This window comes from Monodelphis domestica, chromosome 3 (assembly GCF_027887165.1).
Source record: "Monodelphis domestica isolate mMonDom1 chromosome 3, mMonDom1.pri, whole genome shotgun sequence".
Lineage (NCBI taxonomy): Eukaryota > Metazoa > Chordata > Mammalia > Didelphimorphia > Didelphidae > Monodelphis > Monodelphis domestica.
The window spans coordinates 321525641-321542114 of NC_077229.1; the positions used below are offsets into that span (position 1 = coordinate 321525641).

Consider the following 16474-nt stretch of genomic DNA (forward strand, 5'->3'; position numbering starts at 1 on the left):
ATTTAGGGGAGGTGACACAAGAGAAAATTTTCTTTAAAAGGAAGGAGCTGGAGGGCTCTGGACTTAATTCAGCTTGCCAAAGCTGAATTGGAGGTCAGGAGTCAGAGGAGGCTCTCTCTGAACACTAGAATTTTGCTTGGAAGGATCTTGCGGTGAGTGATTAAAGACTGACTTAGTTTTCTCTCTTAAGGAGAAAGGCCATTGGCCTAGGCCCTATTTCCTCCCCCCCTTTCCTTAATTCCTTAATTTGTATTAATTAAAATCTCCATAAAACCCAGCTGACTTGGGTATTTCATAGTTGGGAATTTTTCCCATTGCGACCACTTATTTTTGATATAAAATCGAGATGCTAAAATTATCTTTACAGTTTTGGCAAATCAAAATCTTGAAACCCATATTTTCGCACTCTTTTGTCTGTAACAGTTTATGGCAGACCACGTAGGTTTGTGACGAAAACCCTCAAAAATTTCTGTGAAATCTCTTTCCTTTCTCTCTTTATTACTTGCTGTCAGTCAGTCTTTTTAAACGTGCTAACTCGGCTTAAAAACACAGCTGCAAGAGCGGGTGAGTAAAAAACATTTTGATTTCTCCTTAAATTAAATAGAACACAGCTGTTTTAAATCTTAGCACAGGGCCCTAAGGTCCTGGCTAGGAGAGCTGTTCGAAATATCATTTCCTTTAAGGAACAACTGCCTAATTCAGGATTAAGGGAAACCTGGGAAAAGCTTTTGGCCTTGTCCTGCTTCCCACATGTTTACTTTAGAAATATGTGGATACAGCCAGTTCACAACGTACTTAACAACTGGCTATTCAGCTCCATGACCAACCTTGTAAAATTCGCATTTGTTGCCTCTCTGAGATTTCTCATACCATGGGGCTTACGGCAAAGTATAATCGATGTGGTACTCCCCCTTGGGATTTTGATTGTTAAAGCTGTAATATTGTATTTCCTTAAAAAACCCACTTCTCAGTCAAACCAACTGAGTGTTCCTTCTACTACTCAACAAAATGCAGAAATAAATACTCGGCTTGAGCTTATGGAGGAAAATTTGGGGGAGATCATAGCTTTTATGAGGAACATTAAAAGAGAGTTAAGAACATTATCAGAATCTCTGGACATTAACCCTCCTAGCTAACCCACTGCTCCTCCTGCCAACTCTGCCTTAGAACCCCCTGCTCTTAACCAACCCACCCCTCCCCCTGCCCCATCGGCCTCAGAAAACCCTACTTCTAACCAACTCACTCCTCCCCCTGCCCATGCTTCTGATCCCACACCCTCCACTCTGAATTCACAACCTGCCCATGCTTCCAATCCCACACCCTCCACTCTAAGTTCACACACCACCCATACTAACCATCCTAATGCCTCTACCTTAACTTCACACCCTACTCATTCCTCCAACCCTAACACCAGAATTTTAGAAATTTTAGAAATTATACTAATGATTAAGGAAATAACTCTAATGACTACAGAAATAAGAACTTTAGAAACCAAAATTATAGAAATAGGAATTGGGCAAATAATGGCAATGCTCCAAATGAAGAAAATGATAATACCCAACAATAATATATAAAAAATGGTGCTCGTCCAAAAAATACTCGAGGTGCTAATGCCCCACAGGGGGGTGCCCTTCATGGGGGTGCCCAAGGAAAGTCTCAAATATAATGAAGGTGGTTCTTATTAGACTCTATTGATTTTGTTGATGTTAAGTAACCTTTTTCAGTTTTGTCTCCCCTCCAAATAGTAGGAAAGAATGAACAGAGAACTTAAAACTATGATTGGAAAATTATGCACTGAGACACATTTAAAATGGCCTGAAATACTCCCTCTGGCCCTATTTTATCTTAGAAGCAGGCTTAGAGGAGACTTACACATCTCACCATTTGAGATGCTTTTTGGACATCCACCTATACAGGCTAAACCTTTTTCCCCTGCATACACATCACTATTAGGGGGAGATACTACTATTGCTTCCTATATACAGGAGTTACAGCACAAACTACATGAACTTCATGAATCTGGAGCTGCAGTACAAGCCAAACCACTAGACTTTTCTCTTCATGACCTGAACCCAGGAGACAAAGTGTACATTAAGTATTTCAAGCGCACTGGTGCAACTCAGCCTTCTTGGGAAGGACCATTCCAAATATTGTTAACTACTCCAACATCTATAAAGGTTGGAGAAAAGGACTCTTGGATTCATTGCTCACATGTGAAGAAAGCATCTTCTGTTGAGACTGACTGACTGAACCCCATCATATGCGTTGGAGATAATAATCCATTGACAAGTGGATGCTGTTTTTGGAGAACACATTGAATTCATGATTTTTCCCCTTATTTTTTATTGCTTTTCTTTCTTTTGATTAGAATATTTGATTTTTTCCCTTTTTTTCTCATTTCTTGTACTAAAGGTACATATAATTTTGTTTTTCTGCAGTATTATAAGTTTAATATATATACATATATATATATATATATATATATATATATATATATATTTGCAATAACATCAATGCATACTCAAAAGCTTTAAAGTATGGGAACCTGCCATTTATTGATAAAATATTATGGGACTGTGATTAATGTTTGTATCTGATTCTAGGAAATGGGATTAAAAAACAAGGAGCACAGACTTAACCTGAAAAGTGCCAAAAAGAGCACCAAGGAAATATTAATGTGAGACTCGAGGTTGCAATGCTTGACATATGTTAAGTCATAGGATTTCCTTGTATCTACACTCTTTGTGAAGTACTCAGACAAGTACAAAGTTTGACTATCATGCTGGCTCCCTATATCCCTGAGAATGTCAAAAACCAGATGAGGGAATGACACTTCCCTATCAAAAAATAGAGTTCTAGTTCCTTTTCCTTCTTATATTATGGCAACTTTCTGTAGTCTTGGCTGCAAATGGGTAAGTGAAATATTACTGCATTTTGCCCTACAGACTTATGGGATAGAAATTACTTTAAATTGGACCTTTACAAGGGCCTGTTAGAAATTTATTAAATCCAAATAAGGGTCTATTTTTGAATTTTTTCCTTATGTTTTTGGTTGTGTTTTTCTCTTCTTTTGATAATTGACTCATATACCCCTATAACTCAACATTGCATCCTAAGCTGAACTGGATGGTTTTTTAACACCTACTTCAGGAGGGTTTATATTTTAATTTAAAATCCAAATTTTTTTATTTTTTGTTTGAGATTGTATTTTTATAAAAATCCAAGATTTTGATTTTGTTCAAGAAAAGATCTTCAAGCAAGAAGTTTGATAACTCCTAAATCCAGAGAATGAACTGTTGCAGAAAGATGCCAGAAAACTTACAGTACATTAAGAAGATCAAGAATGAACTTTGGATATGGTTGATTGAACTGAAGATTCATTGAATATTTATTGTAAATGTACAGTTTTATGCCAAAAGGGACTGCCCCTAATTTGGCTGTCAATGCACCTAGTAAAACATTGGTTTTGCTTTCTTTCTTTTCTATTCCTCCCTCACTACTCTAATTTCCTCTTAGAAAATTGAATATTGTATATATCTATAGTCAGAAGTGTGTTTAGGACTACAAGATGATTATGTTAAATGATCAATGGGGAGACTAGTCTCCCAATGATCATCAGGGGGGATTGTGAATCTTAAAATTTCTCAGACTCTACTTCAGAAGATTTGATTAAGCTAAACCCATTTTAAACAATGAAGGTACTTGATCAGGAATGTGAGGACTTCTAATATTACTCCATCCATACTTCAGCATACTTAAGGGGAAGATAAAGTTGTAAAACTCCTTATTGAACAATGGAAAGGTACCCAGCCCATACTTAAAGTAAAGCTAAAAACCCTTAAGCTGAGTCTATTTTTAGATCTAATACAAAAAGGTGCTAAATACCTATGAAGGTCAAATTAATCACTAAAAGGTCAAGCAAGCTTAGCAAGAGGTGTGAGGTTATAGTCTACCCAGAGAAGGTGATAGCAAGATGTGAATTAAGAATGGGCTGTCTTAGGAAAAGAGTCTACTGTGATTGGTAGACGTAAAAATTTAGGGGAGGTGACACAAGAGAAAATTTTCTTTAAAAGGAAGGAGCTGGAGGGCTCTGGAGTTAATTCAGCTTGCCAAAGCTAAATTGGAGGTCAGGAGTCAGAGGAGGCTCTCCGTGACTGAACTTAGTTCAGCTTCCTGAGCTAAACTGGAGGGTCTCTCTGAACACTATAGAGTTTTGCTTGGAAGGATCTTGTGGTGAGTGAATAAAGACTGATTTAGTTTTCTCTCTTAAGGAGAAAGGCCTAGGGACTAGGCCCTATTTCCTCTCTCCCTTAATTCCTTAATTTGTATTAATTAAAATCTCCATAAAACCCAGCTGACTTGGGTATTTCATATTTGGGAATTTTCCCCATTGCGACCACTTATTTTTGATATAAAATCGAGATGCTAAAATTATCTTTACAGTTTTGGCAATTCAAAATTTTGAAATCCATATTTTCACAGTCACATTTTATGGCAATCTTTTGTCTGTAACAAGTGACAATTTCCTAATTTGCTACAAGAAGCAGCCCATGTCTTATAAACATCAATTGGTTACTATCAGTTCTCTATGAACTTCTAAACTTGCATAGAAAATCAAATGTAATCCTGAGGATAGATGTAATTTTGTTTTTGTCTTTGTGGTCTTGGAGACTAGCAAAGTGTCTTCTAAATACTTCATTAATGGTCATTGAATTTCTTGCTAAAACAAATTTTAACATGCAAGTTTAAAAAGCCGAGGTGAGTTATATAAAAGAGAACTAGAGATGAAATTAAAACTAAAGGGAGATTAATTTCATATGGATAGACGTTTTTTATTGAGAAGAGAAACCATTAGAAGTCATGGCTAATAGTGAATAATTCACATGATTAGAACTTTAAAGTAGTTGTTCTATTTATATGAGTTGCCCAGAATTAAGTGAAGTACTTAAAAATACAGAAAAGGCTGCTCAGGAAAGTAAAATTGTGGTAAAAGCAAAAAATAATAAGTGTTATTCTATAAAATTAATGCATAAATGTTTTAAAATTTCACTAAAACATACATGATCTAATTAAATCTTTGTTTCTCATCATAAACTACTTAGACAGGAAGAAACAATTTAAGTGCTTTGCTGTTTAATTTTTGTCTCTGTAAATACAGTGTCTGGTACATATACAAGTGCCCACTGATTGCTAATACCAAATACAGTGAAATTCTTAGGCTAGATAATCTTTTAAGAGATGGACAGTCAGGTGGCAGAATGGAGAGTGATGGACTTGAAGTCAGGAAGAACTGAGTTCAAAATTGATCTCAGACATTTACTCACTATGTGACCCTAGGCGAATCACTTAACCGTGTTTGTCTAATGTTCTTCATCTGTAAAATAAGGTGGTAAAGGAAATGTATTTTTGCCAAGAAAACCCCAAATGAAGTCATGAAAAGTCAGACATGACTAAACAACAGTTAGGAAAAACCATCTCTGGAGTGAGAGGACCTGAGTTCAAAACTCTCCTGATACTTCCTACCTATATGATCTTTAGTCACCTGACCTCCATGTTTCTTTATCAAACAATTGAGAGAATTGGACTAGATGGCCTATGAGGTTCCTTCCTGCTTTTGAGATGTTTCAAAAAAAAAAAAAAAACAACCCTTAGCCACAAATCCTAGGCTTCAAAGCTAAATTTAATATAAGATGTAATGTTTACCTCAAAAAGAAGAAAATGAAAGCAGTTTAAATTTATAATTCTATGCCTCTTTTCTTTAAACCCTTACTTTCTGCCTTAGAACCAATACTATATAAAGCCTAGGCAATGGGGGTTAAATGACTTGCCCAGGGTCACACAGAGGGAAAGTTTCTGAGGCCAGATTTGAACCCAGGATCTCCTGTCTCTAGTCCTGGTTCTAAATCCACTGAGTCACTCAGCTTCCCCCTTATGTACCTTTTTACTTGATCTGTAATAATTACAAAAATCATTATCATGATTTCACAGATAAGCAAACTAAGCAAGTCATTTAACACCTTTGAGCCTACTTACTCAGGCAATAAATAGCAGAACCAGAATTTTTACTCAGATTTTATGATTTTAGGTTAAGGGCTCCTATCCCACGCTGCTCAAATTAAATATCGCTTTATAGTTACAAAAGGGTTTTACAAGTGTGTCTTTAAGCATAACAAACCACAAATTTGGAGAAAATTAAATTCTATCCAGCATGTTCCTGAGTCTTTCCCATGTCACCATGTCCATATGATATTCTTTGTATCTGCCAAGAAAGGTAACTTAATATTGGTTTATGTAAAATTGTTGAAAAGCTAAATCTGATTAAGAAACATATATTTAAGTATAATCTTTTTCTTTGCAAATGGAAACGCTTGCTTTATTTGGTTTTCTAAAATTTGGATGAAAATAAAATACAAAAACAAATGACAATAAAAATACTTTAAAGTCCTAAAAAGAAAAAGAACTATATCATCATCTAAAACCATAGAATCTTAAGAGTTAAAAAATGACATTATTGGTCACTTAGGTTCAATCTCCTTTTTATTGCAGAAATCTCTTTTATGATACTTCTGACAAGCTGTCATTAGCTTGAAGACTTTCAATAATGGGAAAACTCACTACCCTGCCAGGTAGTCCAGACTTTACAATCACAGTTGCATTTTTTTTCTTCTTCTTATTTTGAGCAGGCGTTGTGATCCTGGTTAGGAAGGGCTTCCTTATTTTGAACTGCCTCCTAATCAATACCTTTTAGTTTATTCTAGCTACTAGTAGTCCCAGCTTTGCCCTTTGAACCTATTCCAAGTCAATCTAGTCCTGCTCCCATATAACAGCCTTTCCAGTTTCTGAAGCCAGATTTTTGGTCTTAACTCACCCTTAACATTCTCTTTCCCAGTTCCTCTCTCTTCATTCCCTTCTCTCATTGGGTCCCTTGGTTATGTTCCAGTTTGCCAAAGTCTTTCTTACCTGAAAACTGTCCGTGAGCTCTTAAAACAGGGTTGTCAGGAAGTCAAAATGATTATATTAGGATACTAAACTTAAACATTTATGGCATAGTTCTTTTTTTTTAAATTTATTGATGTCTCTTATTTTTGTATATTCTACATTTAGGAATATACTCATTCCTCAAGAGTCTCTTCTAGCAAAGGAAAAAAAGAAAAACAAACGTTTTTTTAGTTAACAGAACTGAAATGCTTTAATTGATTAATCTGAAAGCAGGATTCACACATCTTGATTCTTCTTCATGAAAAGAAATTCTTATAAGCAAGCACTTTTTTACTCCCATGCTTACTAATTTAATGTAGCCATCACTACAATTCAATTAAAAATATTGTTACCCCCCATACATATACACATATACCATTTCCCCCTTATTCCATCTCTTCTAGAATTAATGAAAGCTCTTCTTTCTCAAATGGTTATTTCTTAGATTTGACCTGCATATAGTAAAACATACATCCAGAAAAGCTGCTTATAAAACAAATTTCCAAATGTCAAATCTTATTTTCTTACTAATTTCTATCATAAAATCAAGGGCCTACACTTCAATGGAGAATTTTTTTGCTTCAGATGTTCTATTTTTATGCAAGTTGTACTTACTACACTCTCCTTGAGAACAAAGATTGTATCTTATTTATCTTTGTAGCCTTTAGTGCCTAGCACAATATTCCATTCTTAATAATGTTTGCTGAGCTAACTAAACTTTCTAAACTGTTCCAAGTTAGTTAATGTGACCTGAGGTCAAAAGAAATTAAACAACTATTACTGAAGGACTAACCCCTAGCTTATGGCCATGACCTTTGAGACACAAAATTCAATTACTGGATTTCTTGGGAAGATGGAAGTAGGAGACAACTTCTACCTATTTATCTCTTGATATTTACTCCATTTAATCTCCTTTTAGGGGGCATATACTAACCTCTAGAACTGTTTCCTTTGCAAAGGACATTTCTCTTTCTTCTACATTAATCTTCCTTCTAGGGCAGTGTTTCTCAAAGTGTGGTCTGCTGAACCCTTATACTCTTATGATGGGAGTTGTGAATTCAAAATTATTTTCATAATAATCCTAAGATTAAAAAAAAAACTATTATAATTCACTACCCTTTTCCAACTACGTGCCTTTGTGGAGATGGATTTTCTTCATATACTTCAATTAAAACAACACACTGCAAGAGATTGAATGTAGAAGCAGGTATGACAATCTTCTCTTATGCCAGACATTAAGAGATTTGCAAAAGCATGTAAAACAATGCTACTTTATTCACTAATTTTTTGTATTGTATAAAAACAATTTTTGCCATTTCTTCCAATTTTATTTTTCATTAAATTTTTCATGTTAAAGGGGAATGTGTTTATTATTTCAAAATGAATCAATGAATATGTAACTTATCAGTTTCAATTTCTAATATGGAAAACATTGATAAGTATAATCCACATAAACAAAAGTGATTTGGAATCCTAAGTAATTTTTAGAGTTAAAAATTTGAGAAATGATGCTCTTGGGTAAATGGTATAGTAGAAAAAGTGCTGGATTTGGAATCAGTGAACTTGATATTGCCTCTATCTTCTTACTAGCTGTGTAATCTTGTACAAGTCACTTAAACTTCTCATGGTCTCAGATTCTTATCTTTGAAAGTGAAAGGCTGGATTAGAAGATGATCCTTAAAATCCCTTCTGGCTCTCAACCTATGGTGCTCTTTTTTTTTTTAAAGAACATCTTTAATTCCATAGGCATATTTTAAACATATTACTGGGGAAACATATAGGAACTGTGCCAGATATTGGGAAGAAAAAAATGAAATTAGGCATTTCTTGCCCTCAAGGGCTACTCAAATTTTAAGAAATCTGAAGTGGACTTGTCTGGTTTATGTAGTGCGCAAAAAAGAGAAGCAGTGTGAAATAAGACTAAACTGGATAAAACAGGTATACAAATAACTGTAACTTAAGGCAAAATGTGGTATGTGCAAAGAAGAGGTCCAAACAAAGTACGCTGAGAAATCTGAGGAGATCAGATAATTTCTAGGAAGGATCCATACCTTAATTAAGTCTCGAGTGAAAAGGAAGAGGTCAGTACATGGAGAAAGGAGAAGAATGAGAAGGGAGTCAATAGAAAGATCATTCCATGAATTCTGTGCAAGCAAAGATACAGTGATAGAAGAAATCAGTAGAGATTCTAAAAAACAGAGTAATTACAGTTGGAGACTTTCAAGAGTTGGAAGGAACTTCGGTGACCAACTAGTCCAAAGTATACATAAGCAAGAATCCTTTCTACAATATGCTTTTTCAAGTGGTCATCAAGTTGGTATAGTGTAGGAATTAAGAGGACCTTGATTCAAATATCTACCCTATCACTCACTACCTGTTTGACTTTATGCAAATGAATTTCCAGCCAGAGGATCCAAATTTAAATCCTGGTTCTGCCACCTACTGCCCACTTTGGGCATCACTTGCCCTCTGTAAGCCTCCAAGTTCGATCCCTGTAAAATCAGGGGGTTAAGACTAGATGATCTCTAAGGTCCTTGCTATCCTAGATCTATGATCCAGTGAAACTCATCTCTCTCAAAGCAATCCATTCCATTTTGGAATCCCCTTGTCAAGAAATTTCTCCTTAATTGATTTTAGTCTCTTCAATCTTCTCTCCAGTTGTTTTTGGAGAGTGGGGGTAGGGTCAAAGTCTAATCCCTCTTCCATTTGGCAGTCTGTACAAAATTTGTTAACATCTATCTTCTCTAGGCTACCACCTCCAGTTCTTTCATCTGATCTTAATTTGCCATGAGCTCAAGATCACTGTGTATCCTGATTAATCATCTCTAAACACTTTTTGGCATATAGTGATAGCTGGTATTTATTCAGTACTTTAAGGTTTATGAAATGTTATTTCATTTGATCTTCACAATAATATTGTGAAACAGGTGCTATTATTATTCCCCATTTTATTCCCCATGGAGAAACTGAGGCCAAGAGAAGCGAAGTGTCTTGCCTGTTATCACAACTTATAAGTTTCAGAGTCAGAATTCAAATGATCTTCCTGACCCCAAGCCCAAAACTATTCACTGTACACCATAACAATTCACTGTTCACCTTAACAATTATTATATATGTGGTACCTGTTATTTCAGATATGTTCTGACCAAAGTGGAGCAGCACTGCTATCTACTCTATTTAGTCCTGGACACCATCCTACTCTTAAAGCAAGCTAAGATCATCTAGATTGCTGACACATTGAACCTGCAGTCTCTAGCTCTTGGATCATTTTCAGACCAAGTAATTATCTAACCATGCCTCAAATCTTGTGCTTGTGACAGATCTTTTTTTTAAATTTAGGTGTAAGAAATTACATTTTATTAAATTCATCTTGCTGTTTCTATACCATTTGATACAATCTACCACCTAGGTTGCCTCTTTCTCCTACCATCTTGGTGCCCTCTGAAAATATAATAAGCATTACAAGAATGCTTTTAATTGAAGTTACCATTAAAAACGTTAAACAATTCAGGTCCCTAGGGAACTCCAGTGGAGGCCTCCTTCCAAGCTGGTTCTAGCCATTCAACTAGATCCCAAACCACCTCTTTATATTATTTTTATCTATTATAAATATAATCCTATCTTTCATGAAAGATTTTGGACATAATGAAATTAAGTCAAGGTGGATGGGGAACAAAGAAAAGGACTTTGCATCAGACTTTTAGAATATCATTACAATGACTTTGAAGAGGCAATTGCAATTGGGAAGTGGGAAGAGAATTAAGTAATGGGTGAGGAGCAGAAGTCATGAATATAGGACACTCTATTATAGCAAATGAAAGGGTGACTCCTCAGATCCAACATAAGACTATGGGGGGGGTGGAGGGGGATGGCTTTTAGAACAATTAGGAGGAAAAAGAGATTCTAATCCAATAAACCTAAAATGACCTGCAATATTTACTTTTCAGAACAGTTTTTCCTATATTCTAATGCCCATATTTGCTTTCATTTCTTTTTTTTTTAAACCCCCTTATCTCAAACTGTGCATTGGCTCCAAGACAGAAGAGCTGGGGGTTAAGTGACTTGCCCAGGGTTGCACAGCTAGGAAGTGTCTGAGACCAGATTTGAACCTAAAACCTCCAGTTTATAGGCCTGGCTCTCAATCCACTGAGCCACTCAGCTGGTGCCCTCCCCCCCCCCCCCCCCCTCCATATTTGCTTTCTTTAAAAACAAAACATTTTTTGGGGCTATTGACACTTTCTAACAAAAGCCCAGGTACCTATTGGATTAAGAGTACATTCCTTTCCATGTTTATAAATTAAGAGCTATATCTTTTCTTTTTGATAGTATAGTTACTATCATTGATTGCTGTTAGCTCTTAGTGTTAATGCTATATAAATTGTTACTGATCAATTTTTTAAAGTTTGGCAGTGGAAAATTAAGAAAACTTGAAGGGATTATGGGAAGATCAACGGAAATGATTCTTTAAGACGGGAGTTGGATATATGTATGTTTAAAGATAGATAAAGTACTAATAGAGAAGGAAAGGAAGGGAGAGATTAAAGATCTATTGGGAGTTGAAGGTAGGGAGGACAGAGTAGGAAGATTAATGAAGCAAAATATTGAAGGGGTTGAGAGATGAGAACAAAAGCACAGGAAAAAGGGCCCAGCCTCTCTTCCTTCTTTCTGATAACCTCCAAAACACTCATTTCTCTCCAAAATGCTGCACTTTTTCTCATCTTCTTGGATGAGTTTGTATAAACTAGTAATAAATGTTTGTTCTTGTCTTGATAGTATCAACATGAATTCTGTGACATTTCCTTTTACTGTGTGCTTCAAAATCCTGAACTATCAACATATGGTAAGATAAACCATACAATTTTCACAAACTATCTTATCAGTATAATATGTAAGTTTTGTGTCCTAGATTTACTTTAAAAACATATGTTTTGCACTTTTGTTGCTCTGTGCTAACATGAAAAGGAACCTAAAACTTCAAAATTAAAAAAAAAAAAAGATTTTTACCCTTACTAAAAAATTACTCAATGTATATACTGTGCAAATTCCCAGTGAATTCATATCACCTGAAAGCTATCTAGAAAAGAATGAGAAACAATGTTTCACATAAAAGTAAAATTATGCCAATCTCCATTTACCCTCTGGTTTCTAAATTTGTCTATAGCTCATTCAAAAGATGAGGATCTACCTTGAATGTATTAAAATATGCTATTTTCAAGTTAAGCTTTTAATTACAAACTTCACAAAAACATGAAACCCAAGCATAATTACTAACATTAAATATATTAGATAAGCATTTAATTTTGCATTAGTGCTAAAGAAGCAAATAATGTAGCAATAAAGTCAGGAATAAAAGAGAATCCAAGTTCTAAAAAACATTGGAGGCAAAAAAACAAAGAGAAGCCTATACAAAAGCAATAGAAGAAAACAGAACTTTAAAACATTAATTTCTATTTATTAAATACCTATTTTCCATTTATTAAGTATCTATGTGCTAGGTGCTGGCAACGTGGAATCCAGAAGTCCCCAGTTCATTTAGTTGGAAGGTAGAAACCCCAGGTTTGACCTTGTCACAGGAGAGTTTTCTCCCAGAGGGAAGGTCCTACTTCACTGGTCTCAGGCTAACTATAGGCCTTGAGTTATAGTGCAGTGGGTAGCCTCAGTCTCATAAGCATACAATGGGAAAGGCAAAAAAAGAGGCATCAGGTGGAATTAGCCATTCCCAATCAGAACTAACTCAAGGTCTATTGTTAGCCTGAGACCAGTGAAGTAGGACCTTCCCTCTGGGAGAAAACTCTCCTGTGACAAGGTCAAACCTGGGGTTTTCTACCTTCCAACTAAATGAACTGGAGACTTCTTGATTCCATGTTGACAGTGCTGAGAGATCCAAGGATGATTTGTAAGGGTCTTGCTCTCACAGAATTCATAATTTAGAAGGGTTTTATAATTTACATAAAAGTAATTATAATACAAAGTTTGAAGCCCATCAGATCGTTAGAAAATGATGGGGAAACAGTTTCATAGAAGAGCCAACAATTGGGGAAATAAAGAATTGTTAAGATTTCAACAGGTAGTTAAAGGAAAGTAGACAAGAGTTGGGAGGCAGCCAGGTGGCTCTAGATAGAGCACTGGGCCTGGGAGTCAGAAAAACCTAAATTCAATGCTGACCTCAGTTACTAAGCTGTGTGACCCTGGGCAAGTCACTCAACTTGTTTGCCTTAATCCACTGGAGAAGGAACCAGTAATCCCCTCCAGTATTTTGTACAAGAAAATCTCACAACAAGGAGGGGGCAGGATGGGAGGGAAGGTATCTGGAATACTCTACAAGAATTAAAGATCCCAGACGTTTAAATTTTAAAAAGAAGTTTCCTTATTGCCAAGACCTTCCATTTGTTATCCGAGCTTTTATATTTGAGTTTTTTTTTTTTTGCTATTTCCCGATATTGTAGACTTACTATATATGAACACTAAAATAAATTTGTGAATTAAGGCATCTAAGTCTTTATTGTCCAATTTTCACCAGTTTCTGCTGGGTCCCATACAAATCAGACCAACACTTCAAACTGAAAAAACGTTGTTAAAAGTAGTTTAGAAGTAGTAGCTTCACTGGCCAAGTTTTAAGTGCCCATTGTGTTTCATAATAGACATTCAATACCAAGTCAAACAATTCATCAGAATACCCCATCAGTGGGGTGAGATGCGGTCCCTTACCTGGCACCTTTCTCTATCTCATCATTTCTTTTCCTCTAGTCCCTCGGGAACGAGGAATTATTTCACTTTTTAGACTATTCGAGTCATTCTAAACCTGATTCTGTTGTGACTCGGATCGTAGATGGTTTGTGACCCAATCCGAACCGAGGCGAACAAGCATTTATTAGACTCCTATTGCTGTGCTGAGCCCTAGCTATATGCTAGAAGCACACGAAGGATAATGATGAACAGACAGCCCAAGTCAGGAACAATTAGCGTGGCCCGTGCCCAGCCCCACACCGAGTGAATCGTTCCAAGGCTCGCTCGCAGATGGACACGTCTCCGTTTGTTTCCCTCCTGCCGGACCGACCAGGCAGCTCCACATGGGGCTTGTAGTTCTCTGGGGCCGCCCATCTGCCCAGTCCCGCGGAAGGGGGACACATTTCCCGAGAGGCCTTGCTCTGAGAGGTCTGTTTTCCCGGCTCCCACTCCAGTCAAGCCACCTCCCCCCCACCCCACCTCCAGGCAGCCGCCAGGGCCCAAGCAGTGGGACGGAGGGGGGGGGGGCTCTCACCCACTCCGCCCGCCCCCTCCCCTCCGCCAAGGGGCCGCCCCCCCCCCCCCCCCGCCCCGGCCCCTCGCTCACTGCCACGTAACCCTTCGCGGGAACCAGGAACTGAGCGGTGGCGGCGCGGGCGGGAGGAAGAAGAGGAGGGGTGGGGTAGAAGGGGTCGCCGGCCCCTAGAACGCCCGATCCCCTTCTCGCCGAGTCCTTTAGGCCAAGTGGCGAGAAACTCGAGGCCAAGGAGGCGGCATTCCCAACCCTTCCCTTCTCTTCCTCCTCCTCCCTCCCCTGTCCCGCTCCGGGGATCCCAGGCGGGATGGCGGGGAGCAAGATGCCGCACCCCTTTTTTCCCCCATGGGAATGGGGGAGACAGCGAGAGAGACACGGCTCATGCACCTGGGGTTGGAGCGGAGGGGAGTTCTGTCCGCAGCTACTTCAGGACCAAGCAGAGTAGAAACTGTCAACCCTGGCTGGGAAGAAAGAAGGGTCGGAGCGAGGGGGCTTCCCTCAGGGTTAGAGACGCGCAGGGGGTGGGGGACAAGGTATGTGTGTATGTATGTATGTATGTGCGCGTGTGTTTCTGCCCATCTCACCTCGAACATAAGCCCCACCAGGAAAACCATAGCCACACAGGAGACGATGTCGGCGTGATTCTGCAAGATGAATTCATGGCTCAGAACGGGCGGGTTCTTGGTGCTTTTCTTGCGGATGGCCATGGTGAGGGCCGGACCCTATCCAGTCCAGTCTTGTCCTCTCCCTCCTCCTCCTGCGCCGCCGCTACTGCTGATGCTCTTGCAATGCTCTTCCTTACGGGCAAGACGCTGCCGCTGCTGCTGCTGTGGCTTCTGCTGTTGCTGCCCCCGCTGTCTCCTCCCCCTGGCTGCTGTTCTCAGCCCAGCCGCAGCCGCTCTCTGGGACTTCACTTCCCATCCCACAGCCACTACGCAGCCGCCGGGGCGGCCCGGAGAAAAAAAAAAGAAAAAAAAAGGGAGAAAGAGAGGAAGGAATAGCGATTGATAGCGCGCACGCGCAGATTCAGAACTTCCGACGTTCGCAGGGCTTCCTCTGATCCTCTCTTCCCCCACCCCCACAACCCTCCAGTCTCGCTTGCTACGCCACCTACCCTCTGGAGGACGGTAGTCTAGGACTCCTCTGGATGAGGAAACGCCCCTCAGACGCCAGCTCTGCTCTACTGGGAGTTGGGGAGGAGGGAGACTAGGTGCTCTTTTACGTCAGGCAGCCGTTTCCGCCCCTTTGGTGGCGAAGTTGTTGGGGTATTTTACCTTGCTCTGCGCAGGTGTTCCGGACCCTAAACCCGCTTTAGGCTCTTTTTCTGGTAACTTTAGGGTCAGGCGCCAAGTGATGCCTTCTTTGGTCTTGGTTTTCCCTTTCCAGTCGCTTTCTTCTTTTTCCTCCTCTCACTGTACTCAAGGGGTCAGAGATTGATTTCCACCCCCATGGGACCGACCCACTTTGAATGCTGAGTGGACCTGGCTCTCCACCCCTTCGTGGCCCAAGGCAGCCAGAGAGCCTGAGCCACTTGGGCCACCTCTGACCCTGGCTGAGTGCGATTAGCATCTTCGAGGCTACTTGGAAGGATTGAGGTGTAATCTATTAAAAGAATTTCTTCAGCTAATTAACCACAGGGCCCGGGGAGATACCTGTTCAACCCTCACCTTGATGCCTGGCACCCCAAAATGTTAGAAGTGTTCCTCTTATTAATATAAAGGGCATTTTTCAGTTTTTCCCTGGGTGGGGTTAGTTTAAGCAAGATATGGGAGATGGTACCCACTTCAGAAATTGGAGCCTTAGAAGAAACTTAGTGGTCAGTATTTATTTAGGGGCCTGTCAGTCAGCCTGTCAGTCAGTATTTAGCACCCATCAGTGGTTTAATACTGTGCTAAGTGCTGTGGGGAGATTTAGAAAGGAAATAACCCACAGAGCTCAAGACCTAATGGGGAATTGGAAAAGCAACAACCACAAAAGTATGTCTTGAAAGAAACAAAGAGGCACAGTGATTTATAACCAAAGACAATGCCATAAGGATTTTTTTATATGATCATTAAACTCTAAAATTTAAAAATAGTTACCTTTTATTTTTTTTTAACTTCATTGGCAGAAAGTGTAAACTATATCATGCCCATTCATGCCTTCTTGAAAAGAGGATACTGGGCAAAATTCAAGCTTTTCTTGATAACTATTTTTCCTTAAGTTCATAATCAGCTATTACGTCTCACTGTTCTC

At 38.7% G+C, this 16474-nt stretch overlaps 1 protein-coding gene across 1 annotated transcript in view; it reads right to left on the minus strand.

Moving 5' to 3' along the window:
• The window catches only part of TRAM1 (translocation associated membrane protein 1), a 50931-nt gene extending 35632 nt beyond the window's left edge, over positions 1-15299 (minus strand). Inside the window, exon 1 of the mRNA XM_001367972.5 lies at positions 14824-15299. Within this exon, the coding sequence (XP_001368009.1) occupies positions 14824-14946 (123 nt within the window). The 5' untranslated portion in view covers positions 14947-15299. The remainder of the gene's footprint in view (positions 1-14823) is intronic.
• Positions 15300-16474: the final 1175 nt, after the last annotated feature.